The sequence below is a fragment of the Peromyscus californicus genome, unplaced genomic scaffold (genome assembly GCF_007827085.1).
Source record: "Peromyscus californicus insignis strain IS unplaced genomic scaffold, ASM782708v3 Scaffold_5__1_contigs__length_169319896, whole genome shotgun sequence".
NCBI lineage: Eukaryota > Metazoa > Chordata > Mammalia > Rodentia > Cricetidae > Peromyscus > Peromyscus californicus.
In genome coordinates this window covers 26,072,805-26,093,607 of record NW_026294573.1, presented here as the reverse complement: position 1 = coordinate 26,093,607, position 20,803 = coordinate 26,072,805, and the positions used below count along the sequence as shown (strand labels likewise).

Sequence of the window (20,803 nt, the reverse complement as noted above, 5' to 3'; positions counted from 1 at the left end):
AAAAAAAAAAAAAAAAAAAAAAAAAAAAAAAAAAAAAAAAAAAGAAGAAAAGACTATCTCTTCTGGGCTGGGAGATGGCTCTGTGGGTAAGAGCACTTGCTGCTCGAGCATGAGGACCTCAGCTTGAATACCCAACACCCGCATAAAAAGCTGTGTGTGGCAGTGTGCACACCTGTAGCCCAGTGCACGAGAGTGAAGACAGGAGGAGAGCTGGCTGCTGAGCTGCAGGTTCAGTGAGAGACCTTGTCTCAAGGGAATAAGACAAGCCGGGCGGCGGTGGTGGCGCACGCCCTTAGTTCCGGCACTCAGGAGGCAGAGGCGGTGGATCTCTGTGAGCTTGAGGCCAGCCTGGGCTACAGAGTGAGTACCAAGTTGAGGTACATAGTAAGACCCTGTCTCAAAATCGAGACAGACAGACAAACAGGCAGATGGATGATTACTGTTTTTCCAGATCTAACTCTCTGAGCTGAGAGCAAATGGTTTAGTTTATGACAGAGTTTTGATGATAGACTGTATCATCTAAAAGTGTAGAAGTAAAGGAGCATGATCTACAGATAAGGGTAAATGGGCGTGTATTTAGGACTCTGTATGACTGTAGATATAGGTGTACAAAGTCAATAGAAGGAAGGGCAGGGATGGGAAGAAATGACAGTGGAGAAGAGAAGGAAGGAATGGAAATGGGAAGAAGGGAAGAGAAGGCAAGGGTGAGGAAGGAAGGAAAGGGGACAGATGAAGGGATGACAAGTAGGAAGCTGAGGACGGAAGGGGAGGGAGGAGGGAGGGAGAAGGAAGAGGGAGGGAGGAGGGAGGAGAGCAGTACTCAAGTTTGATTCCTCACTTAACTGTGACCCCCGTGACTGAGGTGTGCTGGGTTGAAGAAAAGCTTCCAGGCTCCATTTCAGCCTCTTTGCTGCGGCTTTGTGTTTGATAGAGCAATGGCTGAGGGAAGTGTGTTAAAACACCTTCCATGGAAATGGTGATATCGGGGTAGGGAAGGGCTTCTTGTATTTCTGATAGTTTCCGAGTCTGCTCCTCTCCTTGTTCTCTGGGAGTCTTTTCCCTTAGGTGAGATGTTAGTGCTGGTGTCTGCCCGCCTGCTTCGTCCTCCCTGGGGATCGGCTTCCCAGTTGGGAAGGTACTTCTTTGCTTTTCCATTCACGCCGGACCCGTCTCTAGTTTTCAGTTTTTTGTTTGCACATTTGGGCTTGGTGCTAATGGCCTTAGTAACTATTTGTAAATCATTCATTTCTCACCCAAAGGTAAGTTTTGACATTGGCCTTTGGGTGTTACCTCATTGACAAGGGTCTTCTGGGGTTAGCAATCTTTCCCTAGCAGAATTTCCTCCTTGCTAGCTTCTGGCTTCTCCCCGTTAGTTCTTTCTTTCAGTGGGGCTCAGAATCACGGTCCTCCCTCTGTCCCCTTGAGGATGCACATGGGGCTCAGAATCACAGTACTCCCTCTGTCCCCTTGAGGATGCACATGGGGCTCAGAATCACGGTCCTCCCTCTGTCCCCTTGAGATGCACTTGGGACTCACAATCACGGTCCTCCCTCTGTTCCCTGGAGGATACACAAATGTCTTCCTCTGACATACCACATAAACACCAACTTGCTTGCACATCAAATTACGGGCCACATGCTTCCTCTCTTAAAAAAAACCACGCAGATTGCCCCACCCTATTTCAGCATTTCCTATTGGGATCCAAGTTGAGTCCTCATCATTGTGAATCACCAATGCTTTGCCGTCCATGGGGCTTTCGTGTTTTCTGATTTAGAATATTGAACAGCCCACCAGGCTAAACTTTTTTCTCTTGTCTTATCTGGTGCTTTTGGTGAGCTGCTGCAGCCTGAGCCCCACCTCCACAAGGTGTCTTTGTTCTTACACTCTTTTCCTTGGGATTTTCTCTCTTCCCTCTCTGGAAATCCCCGTGTCTGCTGGTTGGATTTTCCCATCTATCCTCTGCATTGCTTGTCATTTATCTCAAGACTTTGATCTCTTTGTCATTTTCCTATAGATTCTGAAAGAATACCCCAATTTCACCCCCACACCATTGCTGGATGTCTGCACAGCCCACAAGCCACATGTCGGGGTTCCCCGGCCCACATGTTAGAAAAGTGCCTCCTCCCTTCCCGGGTAACCTTTGCTGACCTCAGCGCCCCCCTCTGCCACATCTTCCTCTGGCATCGAAGATGTCTTGCTCCATTTAACCTTATGCAACCGGGACCAAAAACCTTCACTCTGTTCTCCATTGTAATTCACATGAAAGATTTGCTTGGACTTCTATCAGCAGCCCCCTCCCGTAGAAGTTATCTTATGGCCATTGATTTCTGTGCTTTCCCTAGGAGAAGGAAGTCTCTGTGTGGCCAGGACTGAAGTCACCTGGGTTCTGCCAATCACTGGGGCCCTCAATCATAGATGTCAGACGTGGTGGTTCCCTCTACTCAGCCCCATTGAGAGGTAGAGGTGATGAATGGGGAGACTGTCTTCGCCAGGTTCCTTCTGTTTCAGCAGCCAGAAGTTTTCTGGGTCAATGACTCTTAGCTAGGATAAATGACACTGAACCACATGTAAATCTAAGTGTGCTGAGCAAAAGGTTCCCTCTGATCCCTGTGACTGTTGGCGCCAAGGGGCTTTCTAGAAGCATCAGTGGGCCCTCTCAGTGACTCGCGCTGATCTGCACTCCAACACTCTCCCTGGTGGACATTGCTTGGCTCTCTTTTTGAAGATGGAGTCAGGGGTCCTTAAGGTTAAAGAGGGGCAGAGTGGTCATGCTACTGCCCACCACTACATCCTGCCTGGGCTTCCACAGGAAGATAAGGATGAGCAGGGTCGTTGCTTCAAAGCTGTGGGTCCAGCTGATGCTGCCCCTCCCCAATCTGTACCACACCAAGCAGACCTAAGCCCTGTCTCCTGCCCATGCTAGCACTCCTCAGTGCCCTGTATCCTTACAGACTTTTCCTGTCTTCTGCACAATGTGATTGGAGGACCACACATCCTGGGGTGTCCGAGACAGTCTCAGCATCCACTGAGCTGTCCCTTCAGCATCCTGAGAACCGCTCCCTTTGCTCTCGAGGATGGGCTAGTCTGAATCACGCATCTCTATCACTTCCGGGGTGTCTGGGAAAGGCCAAGCTTTCAGATGGTCTTACTCCTTCCTTCCCACAAACCAGTGTCTGATTTTTATGTATTTGTTTTTAATTGGTCTGATTTCACTTTTCCAAGTAAACTTCCTGCTGGCATGGTAACAACCATTCCCTCCAGCCCCATAAATCAACATGTTTTTAGCAGCTTCCTCCTTTCTGGACAGGTCATGTAATTTTCCAAACCTCCTCATCTTGCTTTGTAAATGAGGGTGCTGGGCTCTGCCGTGCTGGCCTCACAGTGACCGCAGATCAAGGGATAGCGTGGATGTAAAACCATCTCTGTTTTGTTGTTGTTTTTGTTTTTAGAAAGGATCTCATGTAGCCAAGGATGGCATCAGGCATGCTATTAACTGGGGATGGAAGATGCCCTTTAACTTATGATCCTCCTGCCTCTACCTCCCAAGTGCTGGAATTAGAGGTGCGCACCACTCTACCAATTCATGCAGTGCTGGGGGACCAAACCCAGAGTTTTGTGCATGGTAGGCAAGCACTCTACCAACTGATCCACATCCCCAACGTGTGTCTGTGAGCTTCCCACTGTAAGGTACAGGCTGTGAGTTAGGTTGCAGTGAATCCTGAAACATGGAAGGCATCACTGTGTGCAGTATGCCTGCCCCTCCTTCCCGGCCCGGAGTCTATCTGCTGAGCATCACTGTGTGCAGTATGCCTGCCCCTCCTTCCCGGCCCGGAGTCTATCTGCTGAGCCAGGCTCACTGTCTTCCTTTCTCCTCACTCCTCTTGGCAGGAGAGTCGCTGCCCTTGGCCACCTCCAATCAAGTTCTCATTAAGTTCAGCGCCAAAGGCCAAGTACCGGCCAGGGGTTTCCACTTTGTCTACCAAGGTATGTAGGGTGTGGGCCTTGGAGGGTCAGATGTTATCTCAGTGACGTTTGTGTCCCAAGGAACAGAGACCCTTCACTTCCCATCTAAACCTCCCTATGAGGACTTTGGGAGACAATTTCCTGACATTCATTCAACTGTGTGCATCTGTTTACCCAAGCAACAGTTTCTGGGCTAAATTCTATCTTGAATTTGGAAGGAAACCACGCATGGGAAGTTAACTCCTTTCCTCCCACCACCACCACTGCCCCACCCCCACCCAATGTCTAGTGCATCTCTGATGGTGCTGGGGACATCAGCCCAGTCGTCTAACCTCACGGAGCTTCGTGTTGTCTGCAGTGCGTAGTAAAGGGATGGGCAAACACAGGCTCTGATCAGGGAGGGTGGACACCAGCCATTCCACTTTTGCTCAAGTGTGAAATGAGGGTGATAAATGCTGGTCGGATTAAAAGAGTCCACCACCAGTCAGGCAGTCGATGTTCTTCTGGGTCACTAAGACCCAGCAGGACCTTGGAGCATCTTTGCTTCCACCTGCCCAGCAACAGTGACATGGTTAAGGCCACCAGTCCTAAAGCGCAGCCCTCTCTCTTTGTTTTACACTGTCCAGGAGGCCATGTATAGCCCTGTGCAGGGGGTGATCCCAACTACAAGGGGCGCCATTCCTGATTCCCACAAGTCACCATTATGTTCAAGTCATTGGCCTGCAGACCCTGGGCAGGAGCTTGAGGAGGGGGAGGTCTATGGTTGCCATTAGGGAACACCAGGCCCTGATAAGGAAGAAATGTCACCAGGGGAGCAAAGAAGAGCTCTGAGCCTAAAGTCTGGGCCCTGAGGCGCTCACCACCATGATTCCTAGAATCTGTACCATAACACTGAGTCCAGTAGTATGCCTCAAAATGAGCTCCCAGGGCCCCCCTCAAGTCTTGTCCTGCATGCATCCCTCGGCCAGCTCCTACAGGGGTGAGGCCTGCCCCCTGAGTGCCTTTTTTTCCCCACAGCGGTGCCCCGAACCAGTGCCACGCAATGCAGTTCTGTGCCAGAACCCCGCTATGGCAAAAGGCTGGGCAGTGACTTCTCTGTGGGGGGCCATCATTCGCTTCGAGTGCAACTCGGGCTACGCCCTCCAGGGGTCCCCAGAAATCGAGTGCCTCCCTGTGCCTGGGGCGTTAGCCCAGTGGAATGTCTCTGCGCCAACCTGTGTGGGTAAGTGATAGCCAAGACTGCGACAGGGCAAGGAGAGGTGGAGAGAGGCAAAGACTAAGGGCAGACTCCTTTCCCTGAGGGACACAGCCAGTCACCAGAGATATCCTCAGGGCTTGCAGCAGCCCTCCCCAGCATCTGAGGAGAATGTCCCATTCAGGCCTAATAACTCTCGGGTCCTGCAGGGCAGTGTGAATAGAGAGAGGGGAAGGAGCTTGGGAGGGATATCTGTGAAGAGAGGGACAGGTACACGTCACTGGAGAACCATTGTTTGAGGTCAAGCCACCAAGAAGGCTGAGAGCAGGAGGTCCCTAATGGAGAAGCCAGTGTGGGAGGGAGGCCCAGCAGGGGCTCGGGACCCTACAGGTGGTGAAACTGGGAGGTTTGGGGGCCGGAGGAAAAACCAGCACAAGGATGAGTTACAGCAGACTGGAGACCCTGAGAGAGGTGGGCCCTGGGGAGCACAGGAGGATAGGAGGGGCTGTCGGGCAAGAGGCCAGCACTTGGAAGTGGCCCAGCAGAGACCAGAGATCCTGAGGGAAGAGGGGCTGAAAGCCACAGGAGAAGCTAGCCCAGGAGGAGGCTCAGCAGAGGCCCACGGCCCTGAGGGAAGCCCATGGAGAAGCTGCCGTCGAGGCACCACACCGTGGAGGCACCACAAAGATGAGCCGAGGAACCTCTGACCAGCCCCGTGTCTCTTCCCAGTGCCCTGCGGTGGCAACCTCACTGAACGCAGGGGCACCATCCTGTCCCCTGGCTTCCCGGAACCCTACCTCAACAGCCTCAACTGTGTGTGGAAGATCATGGTCCCGGAAGGAGCTGGCATCCAGGTAGGGGCAAGGAGCCTCCCCAGCTAAGTGGCTGTCCACGGATTCTGGCTGTCGCTGGACCCTGAGCCAGGCTGAGGTGGAATGAGAAATGACATAGTTTGTCCCTTGTCTCTGTGGCTGGCTTTGGTGGCACAGTGCAGATGTGGAGATATGACTCCCAAACAAGAGCTCACAGCATCTCTGGGAAGAAAGACAGCTAATTGAGGGAGGATGAGAAGTGGAAATTAGCTCCAGCTAGCCAGGAGGGTCCCGAGAAGGGAGTGGGCTTGCAACTGGAATATGAATTTGGAGAGTTCTTCGGAGACTTTCAAATGGTTTGAGGTGTTTCTCGAAGACCGTTAAGGATAACAAAGGGGCCTTGCTGGTGAGTAGGGAAAGGGTGACTCACCAAGCCCAAGTGAGGCAGGGAGAACAGCCAGGCGCACACCTGGGGCGACCGGGGTGTGTAACATGTGCCCAAGGTAAGAGCAACACAGAAAGAGGCACAGAAGAGGACCCAGAGCCTGCCAGGCCAATGGAGTAATCAGGACCAGAGCAGGACACACACAGTGGGAGCAGGAAACCCAAAGAATATTCCAAACATGAGAAAGGGCCAGAGAGGTGGCTCAGTTGGTAGAGTTCTTTCCTGACGTGCACAAAACCCCAGGTTCAATCCCCAGCACCGCATAAACCAGATAGGTGTGCTTGTACATGCATGTTATCACAACTCCCAGGAAAGCAGAGGCAGCAGGATTAAAAGTTCAAAGTCATCCTCAGCAACATGGCGACTCAGGGTTAGCCTGAGCTACATGAGACTTTGTCTCCAGAAAATAAAAAGGCAGGAGAGAAAGCCAGTTGGACTGAAGCATTCCCACTTTCTGAAATGTCATTAAGTGTCCTTCTGTCCTGTCATCACATATCTCACATCTGTCTTGCCCACCAGACGATGAGCTCCTGAGATAGGTGTGGACCACATCTGACTGTTATGGGAAGGAGCCAGCACAGTGTCAGGCCCAGAGAAGGTGTTTGATAAATTGAATTACCCATGGGAAGAGAAGGGAGGGAGGCACTTGAGCTATGTGACCAACAACTCAACCCTCCTGTCTTTCCAGATTCAAGTCATCAGTTTTGTCACAGAGCAGAACTGGGACTCTCTAGAAGTGTTTGATGGAGCAGATAACACCGTAACCATGCTAGGGAGTTTCTCAGGTAAGGTGGGACATCCAGAGCTTCCATTTAGAGGGTTGTGGTAGACATCATTATTATCATCATTGTCATCATTATCATCATCATCATCACTACCGTTACCATCATCATCATCACTACCTTCATCATCATCATCATCATCACTACCATCACTATCATCATCATCACTACCATCACTATCATCACTACCATCACCAACATCATCATCACTACCATCATCATCACCAACATCATCATCACTACCATCACTATCATCACTACCATCACCAACATCATCATCACTACCATCATCATCACCAACATCATCATCACTACCATCACTATCATCATCATCACTACCATCACCATCATCACTACCATCACCAACATCATCATCACTACCATCACCATTATCATTACCATCACCATCATCACCACCATCATCACCACCATCACCATCATCATTACCATCACCATCATCACCATCATCATTACCATCACCATCATCACCACCATCACCAACATCATCACTACCATCATCATCACTACCGTCATCATCATCATTATCATCATCATTACCATCACCATCATCATCACACTATCATCATCATCATCATCATCATCATCATCACTACCATCACCATCATCATTACACTATCATCATCATCACCCTTACCACCATCATCACCACTGACTGAGGTTTGGTATATTAACAGTGATCTGCAACCATCATTTCTAAATAATCCCAGAGCATTTCTGTAGCCCTGCAAAGAAACCAAGTACCAATCCTAGCCTCTGGCAACCACTCATCTTCCAATCCCCATGGACTTGCCCTTGTCCAACCAGTTCCTATAAATGAAATCTTACACCATGTGGCTTTCTGTTTGGATTCAACACGTTTTCAGGGTTCACCCTGTGTCAATTTGAGTCAGCACTGTACTGTGTGGGTAGGCCGTTTCTTCATAGACCCAGCACTCAGTGATGTCTGTGTCACTTTGGTGATGGAGCTGCTGTGACTGATGCTGAGATGGGCATTCACATGTGAGCTCTGATGTCCTGTATGTTCCCCATCCTCAAGAGCATGTATCCAGAAACGGAATCACCATCAGCTCATTTTTTTTTTAAGGAACAACCAGACTTCTTTCCCAAAGTGGATTCCCCACTGCCCATTCAGTGGCACGCTTGTGCCAGAACATGGTATGTGGTTTTGCCCAATAGCCAAGGAAGTTACCTGAATCAGCTAGGCCCAGAGATCATGATGCTGAGATAGAAAGATGATCCATTCACATCCAGATTAACTGTCTGCTCAGTTGAGTTGCCCAGATAATTATACGTGTTGGACTCATTTTGAAGATGACAGAGTAGAGACCAGACTCACAGCCCTCTCATCGCTTGAGGAGCATCGCCTCCTGGCAGCATAGGTCTATGGCACTGCTCATCCATGCCTTCCTTTCCCTGGCCCATTAACTACCTGGCATTTGTCATTTAGCAAGTTTGATAATGGGGAGGGGGAGAGGTATTTGGGGGTCCTGGAACAGAATGTCAGCAGGTAGTAGAAACAGGAATGAGGTGCAGATTGGCATATGGAGGGTATGCCTGAGTGACCCTTGGTGTTCTTGCCCAGGAACAACGGTGCCTGCCCTCCTGAACAGCACCTCCAACCAGCTCTACCTCCACTTCTACTCTGACATCAGCGTGTCTGCGGCCGGCTTCCACTTGGAGTACAAAAGTGAGAATCCAGGGTCAGGGCCATGCGTGGGTGTCCGGGTGGGAACAAATGGCTGGCTCCCCACCCTCAGTATACCCACCCCCTCCCACTTAAGCCTGCCACTGACCAGAGGAAGATGCCAAGACTTAGAGAAGGCTGGAAACCCTCTCAAGCTTGCATACTCAACCACGGAATAAAGCCAGGACCCCTGAAGCATTGACCCCTAGAACCTGAGCGGAAAGTGCTTCAGCCTTGGCCCTAGTAGATAATCTGGGAGATAAGAAAATGGAGGTGCCCTCTCCTCTGATTCTGCAAACCGGCTTCTGATGCCCGTTTGGATGATACAGTTATCTTCAAAGTTCTTCCTCTCACACATTCTCACTTATCATCTACAAGATTCCCTCTAGTCACCACGAAAATCTCTGAACAGCAAGAACTGTAACTGTGCCTTTGGGGACACAAAGAGGTTTTCAGAGAGATGGCTTTCTTCCTGGGACCGCTCTCCCCACTCCCATCTCACATGAGGTACAGGGAGGAACCAGTGGGCACCAGCAAACAACCACCCAGTGTTCCCAACCCATCAGGTGCCCTGATGGATTTTGCTAAGATCTCTGATAGACACTGTCTTCTGAGGGCGGAGAAAGGGGAGAGAAGTTGAGAGCAGATACAAGAGGGACACAGGAGGGGCTCAGGCAGAGAGGCCTTGGGAGTCTGCAGCCAGGGTGTCCTGATACTGAGCTCAGGAGGTGAACAAAACACCCCAAGTCCCTAAAATGACACCCCCGTCCCAGCTTTGATCTGATGAACCTGCGCACTACACATTCTAACTTGCCGGGGTGAAGAGGAAGCCCAAGAAGGCACAAGCCTTGGACCTCAGGAAGCCAACAGTCCCCTCAGCCTCTGTCACCTTATCCTGATGGTCTTGTCCATCTTCCTCTCTCCCTGTCTCTGTCTTGTCTAGCGGTGGGCCTGAGCAGTTGTCCTGAACCAGCTGTACCCAGTAACGGGGTGAAGACAGGAGAGCGCTACTTGGTGAATGATGTGGTCTCTTTCCAGTGTGAGCCAGGATATGCCCTCCAGGTACTGCCCCTGCCCCACCAAAACCCCAGAACAGGGAGCAGGCGTCCCCTGAGTTCATTACCCACTCCTGAACCAGTAGAGCTCCATCCATCAAGGATGGGTGTAGCCTCCATTTCCCCTGGGGAGAGTTATCCACTCCTGGAACGCTTCTCACAAAAACAAACTTTGTTGATGGTGAGGACCCTGGACAATCCAGCCTGAAATGTGTTCCTGCAAAGTCGGCTTTGATTGGACTTAGGAAAATTTAATTTCCCTTTGAGGGCCATGAGGGAATTTAGTAATTAGAGGAAACTTGCAAGGAAACCTCCTGTAATGAGAATTCTTTAGTAATGGTTGTTAGTAAGTGGTCTCTCCCGCACCCAAATCTCTCTCCTTCTGTCTTACCTCAAATCCCAAGGTGATCCCATGTGTCTGTATGTCTTGTCTCTTAATGTGAGGCTGAGAGCAAGCCCCTGTTCTGGGTTATATGTATAATTGTGCCCCTGGGGACCACTAGCCCACTACTGTTCTGACTCTCCAGGGCCATGCCCACATCTCCTGCATGCCTGGAACTGTGCGTCGATGGAACTACCCTCCTCCACTCTGCATTGGTAAGAACCGGACTTTGAAATCCACTAAAGCCCAAATCCTTAAGGATCAGAGCTCTCTGCTGTATTGCTGAGTTCAAGTTCAAGTCAAAAGAAATGTCGATGTTCTGGATTTGTTCCAAGTCAGTAGTTTCTGAAAGATATTTTTGTAATTTCTAATTCTCATTCAAAGCTGTCCTGACTTCTGGAAGGTTCTGCCCATTATCTGAAAAAAATCACAAGAAGGTTGCCCACTTATGAACATCATGAGGGCCACAGTGAGCCACATAACCAGCCAGACCCCAGAAGGCATTTTTAGGCACACTGGGCTTATCCCATGACTGTGTCAAAGTCCAGACTGATAAACCTGCTTGTAGTGTCCTGGGTGCACAGAAAATAAGGACTTGGTGTGGTTTCACTGTTTAGCCCATGCTGGGAAATGTTGTGGAAATAAACAGAAATCAGGGAAAGACAGGGGTGTTTCAGAGCATTTGGGTCAAGTCAAGAAGCAAGAAACAAACAGGAACTGGGTCTCTACTAAGCGCCAGGCTCCAAGCAACGTGTTTCCCATTGCAGTCCTCCAGTGGGGATTCATAGCGGGGTGTGTGTGTGTGTGTGTGTGTGTGTGTGTGTGTGTGTGTGTGTGTGTGTGTGTGTTGTACATAATTGGTGCAGATGTGTGTGCCTATGCATGCCTTCCTCAATCACTCTCCACGTCTTTGGAGACAGGGTCTCTCCCTAAACCTGGAGCTCACCTGTTGAGCTAGGTTGTCTGGCCAATGAGCACTAAGAGTCCTCCTCTCCCTGCCCCTCAGCACTCAGATTACAGGTATATCCCTGCACCTTGGCTTTTATGTGGATGCTGGACATCCAAACTCAGGTCCTCGCACTCACACAGCAAGTATTTTACCAAATGAGTCATCTTCCCCAGCCCAGAAATCTGTCTTCAAAGGTTAAAGAGGAGTGAGAAATGGAATGTGAAGGTTCTTCAACGCTAGGCCAATACAAAGCACCCCCTTGTCCTCCAGAAAGTGGGTGACTCAAGGGAACAACAGCATTCTGCCTCTGTGCTTTGACTCACAGAAAGAGCAGGTTGGGTACGTGGCCTGGAGCCCCAGGCATTGTGTGTGCTACAGAGACTTGGCCAAGGAAACCGTATTAGGATCAGCTGTATCCACTCAGGTAGTTTGTTACACACATCAGCTCTCCTACACCAAGTGAAGCACATCCTTCTCCACATCCCCTCATAGCAGCTCCCTGAGATGGGCGCTGTTCTTAGTGCCATTTTGCTGCTTTGGAAATTAGACTGGGGAGGAGGTTCCATTTCACCCACAGTCCCTCAGGAAGTGAAGTGGGAACTATGGTATAGGTGATGGTACTGTTCTACCCTGGTATGCCTCCTAGTCAATTTCTGCCCAGAAAGGGCTGGACTGGATCCTGGCATTTCTTTCCCTGAACATCTTTCCCTGGGCCTCCATGGCTGACTAGCCCCTTTCTGCTCACACAATCTTTCCTCAGAGAACGTGAAACCTAAAATCATTTTCAGCTGAGCAGCTGCTGAGGTGCCCCAGACCCAGGTTTTCATTCCCACACCACCTGAAATCAGATGTCTCCAGACGCTCCCTCACAGCTGAGCGGTCATGGTGAGCCTTGACGGAGGCCACCCTACCCCATAGAAGACAGATTTGGAAAGAGCCTGGCACAGTTGCAAGCACCCAATGAGGACACAATATGTGCCAGTCCCTCCTCCTTTCTTCGTCCTTTGCTGTCATGAAGACTGGATTGGGAAGGGAGGAAGGAGAGGGTTGGGTTATCCCGTAAGGAAGAGAAGAGTCAGACTTCACTTGGAGAAGAGCTTTGTAACTTCCTGCGTGTCCTCTATAAGGTCATTGAGCTGTGACAAGGGGTTGCTTTATATCAGCCTAGCATTGAAGAACCTTCACATTCTCATGATCAAGGCTGGCACTCCTGGGTGCCCTGTGCTGCGCTTCGGTCCTGAGTTTACATGTTCAGTTTTACCTGTGTGTGCAGATGTTCAGAGAGACTCATTGGATTCTCAAAGGGGTTTGTGACCAGGAAACATTTATTTCAAACTGTGGCTCTGAACACTCAGATAGCCCTGCCCTCTCCTTGATGACCTAACCTGACTGTTCTCGTTGTCACAGCACAATGTGGGGGAGAAGTGGAAGAGATGGAGGGGGTGATCCTGAGCCCTGGTTTCCCAGGCAACTACCCCAGTAACATGGACTGTTCCTGGAAGATCGTGCTGCCTGTCGGCTTTGGTGAGTCTGCAGCCCCCAGGGTGACAGGACCTTGGGGCCAGGCCCGGATTAAACCAGCTATCTGCCCTGTCCCAGCGTAAGCTCAGCCCCAGCGCTGTCCTTCCCGGGGCTCCTCTGGTGCTGTCTTGAGCAGTCTCGGGGAACGGCAGAGATTAAAGGGGAGGAGGAAGAGAGCTTAGGGGTTACCGTCATTTGAGTCCCGAACCAAACCCAGGGGCGCAGAATCAGGAACTCAGCTTGAGATGTAGCTGAGGGTACAGCTCGGGGCTAGAGAGCTTGCGTCTCCAGGACCATTTACAAAAAGAAAAGAAAAGGCATTACCTGGAATAAAAGGAAAGGACATCCATTTTACTGGGACTAGACCTCAAGGTGTGCTTTGAACCCCCTGCCCCACTTATCACCCTAATTAAATTGAGTCAAGGTCAGTCTGAAATGGAGTTGGCATTCCTCATAGGCACATTCTAGCTGGCCTGGAGACTGGGGGAGAGGAGATGGGATATGCCAGCTGTGGGGGTTGTTGGCTATGAAGGATGTGAGTCTAGGGACAAGTTTTAATTGCTGGCAATTCATATAGTGTGTACTGTCAATATAATTTAACCCTGGTTATCTGTGCCAAAGGGATGGAGGCCTTGTGCCGACAAGGAACTGCTGGGTTGTTCATGAGGGTCCTTTGGCCCAGGTCTGCTCTGTCCCTAGGAAAAGAAGTGTCCTGGGGATTCCTCTTTCTTATACATTTGTGTTAGCATAATTACCTCCACAAAGTAATGGGTTTCTCGTGACACATAACAGACTTTGATGATAACCACCACATCCCATTGGGTGTTGCCCCTCCGTCTCTTCCCTCTTCCCATGAGGACTATTGCTGCGCAGGCGCGGGACCTCTCAGTCCGCTAGCCTCAGTAGGAAGATTGCTTGTTTGATCATCTGTTAATAGGTTTGAAGTATGTCTTCTGATGAGAGACCACCACGGTCCGGCTGGCCTTCTTTGGATCAGGAAGGAGGGGAGGGGAACAGAGGGTGACCCTCAAAGGCTAGAGTCTAGTGTCTGGTACCATCATCTCCTGAAGGAAACTGGGGAAAGTGGAGACAGTTTTGGCAGCCTTGGCAGAGTCCAGATTTGAGACACTGAGCAAAGAGGACCAGAGTCCCTATTGCTCTGTCTTCAAGCTTGGGACTGAAGAACCTCTAAAGGCAAAGGGCAGGAGAGGGTAACACACACTCAGACAGGAGTTTAAATGGGGTAGCTGCCCCTATGAGTCCTTGTATTCAGCCACCAAAGCACTCTGTCTCTAATGAGCCTGGGGCAGGTCCAGTGGCCTCCATGCTGTTTTAAGGACAGAGCCCCTGCAGTAACACGCATCTGCCGTGAGGTGGCGCACACAGCCCCGTTCTTTCCGCACAACTCCAAGAACCCAGGGTTGGGCACATAGGCTACAGTTGTCCAGCATGGGAGGCTGCATGGGCAAGCAAGGCACAGCTCTACAGATGCGGGTTCAGAGAAAAACAGTCTGGGATGTGGCAGTAATCTGTGCTCATAGGAGGAGAATGAGCTGAGGAGGTGAGGGGCACATAGAATGGAACTGTGTAACTCATAGTTAAGGTGAATGAATAGGACAGGAATGAGGGGTCTTCAGCATCATGTGTCTAGTCTTCGCTCTTAACATTATAAGGTGCACAGACAGTTGTACGTGCGTGTTCATGCTATCAAATTAGCAAATACAGATGAGCACATTTTAAATCAAAATATGTAACCTCATCACGAAGAGAACTTCAGAAGCAACAGCTTTTGGTGCACATGAACACAGGACTGTGCCACCTTGCTCATCCTGGGCCTTGCCTAGCATGGCATTAGCCCATGGCACTGCTCAGCCGGTATTATCAGCAAATGAATGTGTATTCTTCCAGGCTCTTAAAATATAAAAATTACAATCGATGTCTACATTTTATTGTTTCCCGTGTCTATTTTTTCCAACCTGATTTTCTCAGTTAACAATGTAATGTGTGGACATTGCTTACACTTGGTGAATTCCTTTGGAGAACATTTTCCTATAGTAATCCAATTTTGAAAAACCTTGTCTGTAAACAAATATCGGTGTTGCTGTTCCAATCTCAGTTCTCTGTGGCTTATGTAAATATGTACCCCAGGGGCTTAATTAAATCCCTGTAACCTGACAGGTGGCTAAGAGATCTTGATTAACCCACCAAGGTCCCAAAGTGTAAACTTTCTTTGGCTTCTCAGTGGATCAGATGGGACAATATACAATTCCAAGCCATGTCCTTCTGAATCACCTAAAGATTCTAGAAAACATGGGCAAGAAAAGTCATGTGTGCCCTGTGATTCAATGGGGATAATTGGTTTTGGTTTTTGTTTTTAACTAAACATTTATTTTAGAAAAAGAAACCCCATTTGTATATTGATATTAGACATGATTCAAATGAAATCAAATGTTGACTCCCCGAAGTTAGCTTCCCATAAAATCAGATAGACTTGGGGTGGAACTCTGAGCTAACTGGTGCCTTTATTCCTGAATGAAAAGTCTGTTGACTTTCTGATCCTTCCTGAAGGCCAGAGGAGGGACTCAGGCAAAGCTTAGAATGTGCCCGGGGAGACCTGCCTGGGCTGGGGCTTTGGTAGTGGAGACTCTGGACCCTGAATGAGACATTTTGGTGGGGCGTCCTGCCAGGAGAGGGCTGGGTGGCTTTGGGAACTGTCTGCCTCTCTCTGTCCTTCTTCTAGGTGCCCACATCCAGTTTTTGAACTTCTCCACGGAACCTAACCACGACTTCTTAGAAATCCGGAGTGGTCCCTCTGAGACCAGCCGCATGATGGGCAGGTTCAGCGGAAGTGAGCTGCCGGGCTCTCTGCTCTCCACATCCCACGATACCACTGTGTACTTCCACAGCGACCACTCCCAGAACCGGCCAGGTTTCAAGCTGGAGTACCAGGGTAAGCATGAAAGTGTCATGGTGGCCCCGCTGTCACCCCGCGTCTGTCCCACAGCCACCGCTGTCACCCCGTGTCTGTCCCACAGCCACCCATCTCCCCTTCTTTACACTTGAGAAGAGATGCCAGATGGGCTGAGAGGCAGCAGGCCTCTCTGTGGAGGCTTCTGGTTGGCAGTAGCTACCTAACCTTGTTTGACAGACAGCTTAAATATGCCCAGTTTTTTTCCAGAGCCATGGTCCCCACAGCGTCCACTGAGGCTCCATAGCGTCTAGAGCTGATAAGCTAACAGCATCCTGGGCAAGTAGCCCATCAGTTTCCTCTAGACATCCCTGACAGTGGCCCACCATTTCCCCCGGTGACAGATCGGAGAATTCCAGGAACAGTGCTAACAGCACCCACCTCAGGCGGCGTTTCCTTGGGGAGACCCACCCGTGCATTTTCCTCGCAGAGGTTCTATTTTCTCAGGTGAAACCCAATGAATGGCAGGTCCAGTGCTCCTGGTGTGCTTTCCCAGAAAAGAACCCCGTCACACCAACTCAGGCCTTGCTGTGTGAGACACCATTCATTCATCACTGACAGTGGAGACCGCCCAGCCTGCAGGGCTGTGCATGGCAGCCCCACAGAGGCCTAACCTCTGCCCTGAATGCTCTCCTATCGTCACTCTGTGAAGCACTCATTCCGGCCCCATCTCAGCTCCTCTCACTCACTTCCTGCTCCATACTTTTAGATTTTTTTTTTTTGTCAATACTAGTACATGCTTGTTTTTAAAAACCCCAAAATTTTACAGATGTTTGAGTGAGCAGGGGACATCAGCCAGCTTAGGCTGCCATAACAAATGCTGCAAGCTGGCAGCTCATAAACAACAGAAACTCATTCCTCCCTCTTCTGGGGGCTGAAAAGCCTTAAGATCAAGATGCCGACAGATCCCATGTGTGGGCAAGCCTCTCTCTGGCTCATGCTGCCTCTTACTGTGTCCTCATTAGGTAGATGGAGTGAAGGACCTCTAAGCTGTCTTCTACAGGGACCCTAGTCCAGTTCTCCAGGGAAGACCTAAGGAGGCCCCACCTCCAAACGCCCTCTCATTAGGGGATGAGGCCTCAGTGTGTGGTATTGGCACATACAGGAGGGACACATGTAGGCTATGTCACATGTCATGAAAGTCATGTTGCTCTTGTGATACTGTCCCATCTCCTGCATGGAGGACGGAACTTGGAATGACTGAATGTGTTATCTCCTGTCCAGCCAGCACTGCGTCCCACGGCAGGTACTGCCTTGCAGTTTCCTGTTTTCAGAGTTAATTTTTAGTTACACAGATAATTCACTAACACATTCACCTTGTTAAAAAATAAAAACAAGAAAAAAATGGCAATGGACAGGATTATTTCCCAGAGAGACAACCCCATATTTAATTTTCTTTCTTTCTTTCTTTCTTTCTTTCTTTCTTTCTTTCTTTCTTTCTTTCTTTCTTCCTTCCTTCCTTCCTTCCTTCCTTTCTTCTTTCTTCCTTTCTTTCTTTCGTGTGTGTGTGTGCGCACACGTGTGTGTGTGTGTGTGTGTGTGTACATCTTGGAAGAATATGTAAAGTTTTACAAAGTTTTGACCACATGTTCTTTTAGTCTAGAAAGAATACCATGCAGTGTGTAGTTTCCTAAGAACCTTGGCTTCTTCATCCCTGTGACTGGAAGCCCCTTCCTTGTCCGACAGGAATACTTAGCAAGGTCTGGGCTTCTCGTTCCGAGACAGGTGGAAAGCGTGTCCCCTGAGGTAGGCACGTTTGGAATGGTTGCACAGGGGAGGCCTGGGTGCGAGCACGGCAGGCTCATACTGCAGGAACCCAGGAGTTTGGCCTCCCCAAACCATGCCACTTTGTTGGTACGGACCAGGCAGCCACATCCAGCGGAGGGGGAGGGGTTGTCACAGAAGCTGCTCCTAAGCAAGAGTGTCTGCAGCCGACAAGGGGTGCATGTAGGACTGACGTGTCAGGATACATCAGTGGTCAGCCTCTGTCACAACAGTCTGTCACGAAAGACAAACTGGATCCCAGTTACACAGTCCATGCTGTGGCTGGAACAGATGTGCCCCCCCCCCCCCACCATCACATATACCACTGCTACTATCACTTCCTGGGTCTTAGTTTGGGGGAAGCCATCACAAAGTACCAAAGACCCTGTGACTTGAACTATAGAACTTAGGTTTGGGGATGGAAATGAGAACAAGATTAAGGAGTTGGCCGGCCAGGTTCCTTCTGAGGGTTGTAAGGATCTACTCCAAGTGAGGGACTGGATTTGGGTGGTTTTCAGATAGGTCAGCACTGCGTCAGCTTGCAGAATCATTACCCAGTCTCCAACTTCGTCTTCATGTGGTATCAATCTCCAAAACTCTAGCCCCCTCCTCCCTGATTGAAACATAACCATTATATATAGGTATGGAATACAGTGTGATGTTTCAAGACAGGAATATTGTGTTTGATCCAATCCAGGTGACTCATATTCCCATCAACCTAAACATTTACAATTTATTTGATGTGGTTAACACTCAAAATGTCCTCTCATGTGTGCTGGCAAGGACATGGGAGAAAAGGAAGCTTCCATGGGTGGAAGGCAAATGAGTAGAAATATCACAGACTGTAGTATGGAGGTTCCTCAAGCTCCCCCCTTCTTATAGTAACACCAGACACATCAGATTGCCATCTACCCTACAGCCACCCAGGTTTGTGTGAAATGGGCAGAGGTCCTCTCTCCAATAAGGTCACTTCCTGCCATTCTAGGCGTTCAAACGTGTGACTATATGGAGACAGTTCAACCTGTGCTCCCCCCCCCCGACACTTCTCTCTCGTAAATGTAAGTGTTGACAACATCACTGTTGGGTCAAGGTTGGCTGCTACAGGCCCACCTCACACCTTCACAGGCACAGCCACACACTGAGCCCATACACGCTGAGCTCCTGCATGTTCCCAGTGTGGCAAGCTCACTTGTCTTTGTAAAGGTGTCTTACTCAGACCCACCACTGACTTCTGGATCCCCACAAGAGACCTAACCACCCCCACTTACACAGCTGCCGCCCCTGTGTCAGAGAATATCCTCTTGGCGTTTCTTTGAGAAGGGCTCCTGCTGAGCCTGCCCTCCCTGAGGTCCCCAGCTGTCCCTCTGAGGAATCAAGGACAACATAATGGGTCCGCCTTTCTCCTCATGCTCCCTTGCCCACAAGTCCACCTGTGTGCCACTCAGCATCAGGCCGCCTGCACCTTCTCGGACTGGAGCTCAACTTTCATTAAGGTTTCTTGCTGTGATGGTCCCGACCTCACAGCCTAGGGAGTCACTAGTGCCAGAGGCCCAGCTGCTTCACTGAGGCCTCTAATTTGTGAACGATGCAGATGATTCTCTCTGACCAACTGGCCCACACGCTCCACAGTCGTTCAGTACAAACAGGCTCTGAGCTCTGAGGCCTCCCCGCATCCTCCCTCTCCAAAGAAAATGGGCTTCAGGTCTCCAGTTTTGTAGAAGAGCCATCTGTCCCCACTGAGGCTATTTCTTTCTCTGGACTCCAGTTCTCTTTGTTTCCTTAACTTTTCTTGGAACCGTCTAGCTCTTTCTCCTCAAAAGGCCCCCAGATGGACAGTTGAGCATCCCCAGGCCACTGTTCCCTGTCTTTCCATAGGCAGACATTCCATAAAACAGTTAACGGTAGCTAAGTTTGCTTACTCTTAACTTACTCCATGGCTCAATAGGTAAAACTTTTGCCACTGAAGCCTGAGGCCTGTGTCGGTAGCCCTGGCACTAGGGAGGGGTCGAGGCAAGAGGACCTCAGGGGCTCATTGGCCAACCAGTCTACTCAACAGCTGAACTCCAGGTTCAGTGAGAGACCTGGCCTCAAAATGTGGTGGAGAGTGATCAGAGGAAGACACCTGAATGGGCCTCAGACCTACACACACACACACACACACACACACACACACACACACACACACACACTCATGCATGCACGTGCACACACTGAGAACACATACATGCACTAGACAGACAGACACACAAGAAAATCTCAGAAGAATCACATTCATAGCATGATGACTAAAGTGTACCCCTGCTCCAAACTGCTAGGAGCTGTCAAAACTCAGGTTTCAAATGGTACGAGTTTGTCTGGAGTCACAAGTGTTCCCACAGGAGCATTTCCCTTTGGGACAGCCCAGCCCCCCTCCCTGAGTAAGCCTGCTTTGACTTCAGGCTTTATGTCTCCCTCTGAAGCACCTTCTAGGGCTCTGAGATCTTGGACTGAAGGGAATCCGGGCAACCCTACTTGAAGTTCCTCCCTTTTGGAAAAGCTACCTCCTCAAATGACGCTTGCCACTCTCGTCAAAGCTACTCCGGCTTTTGACCTGCAGCTTCTCTTTTCAGTCTCCTCGTTGTCTGTCTTCAGGCCATGGAGCTCCAACCAAGGCTTCCAATGCAGCATATGTGCGGCCTCCAAGACTTTATGGGCAAATCACCCAGAGCCACTCCCCTAACAGGGCCGCCTCTCTTTAGCCCACCTATGCCAAGGGTGGCTACTCAGTTCTTTGGAACATCCAGTCACGTCAGTGATTGTGTGTGTGTGTGTGTGTGTGTGTGTGTGTGTGTGTGTGTGTGTGTGTTTCTGCACGTGTGTGTGTGCAGGTGCATGTGTGTATTGCAGGTGTACATGTATGTGTGTGTGTGCACACAGACTACCTCCTGTGTCATCCATCATGCATCGGGTGCTGGGTACCCTTTTTTGAGACTGGTCTCTCATGGCTTGGATCTCACTAAGTAGGCCTGATGTTTAATAAGCTCCAGGAGTTTGCCTGTCTGGGATCACAAATGCACACTGCTACTTCTCCTGGCACACAGAAAGAAGAAAGGAAGGAAGAAAGCAGGCAAACCCACATGGATCCTGGGTATCACACTCAGGTCCTCCTGCTTACAGGGCAAACCAACTGAGCTTTCTCCCCAGGCTTCTCTGGAAGTGATTTCTAGTGAAATGTGCATATTTCCCCACTGAAACAGCCCTCCACAGTGTCAAATGGAAACAC

At 49.9% G+C, this 20,803-nt stretch overlaps 1 protein-coding gene across 1 annotated transcript in view; it reads left to right on the top strand.

Moving 5' to 3' along the window:
* Csmd2 (CUB and Sushi multiple domains 2) overlaps positions 1–20,803 on the top strand; it is a 573,936-nt gene that overhangs the window by 471,844 nt on the left and 81,289 nt on the right. The window contains 10 exon segments of the mRNA XM_052718591.1: positions 3,889–3,984; positions 4,981–5,063; positions 5,065–5,185; positions 5,888–6,012; positions 7,104–7,200; positions 8,801–8,905; positions 9,846–9,964; positions 10,485–10,554; positions 12,696–12,812; positions 15,550–15,759. Of these exon segments, the coding sequence (XP_052574551.1) occupies positions 3,889–3,984; positions 4,981–5,063; positions 5,065–5,185; positions 5,888–6,012; positions 7,104–7,200; positions 8,801–8,905; positions 9,846–9,964; positions 10,485–10,554; positions 12,696–12,812; positions 15,550–15,759 (1,143 nt within the window).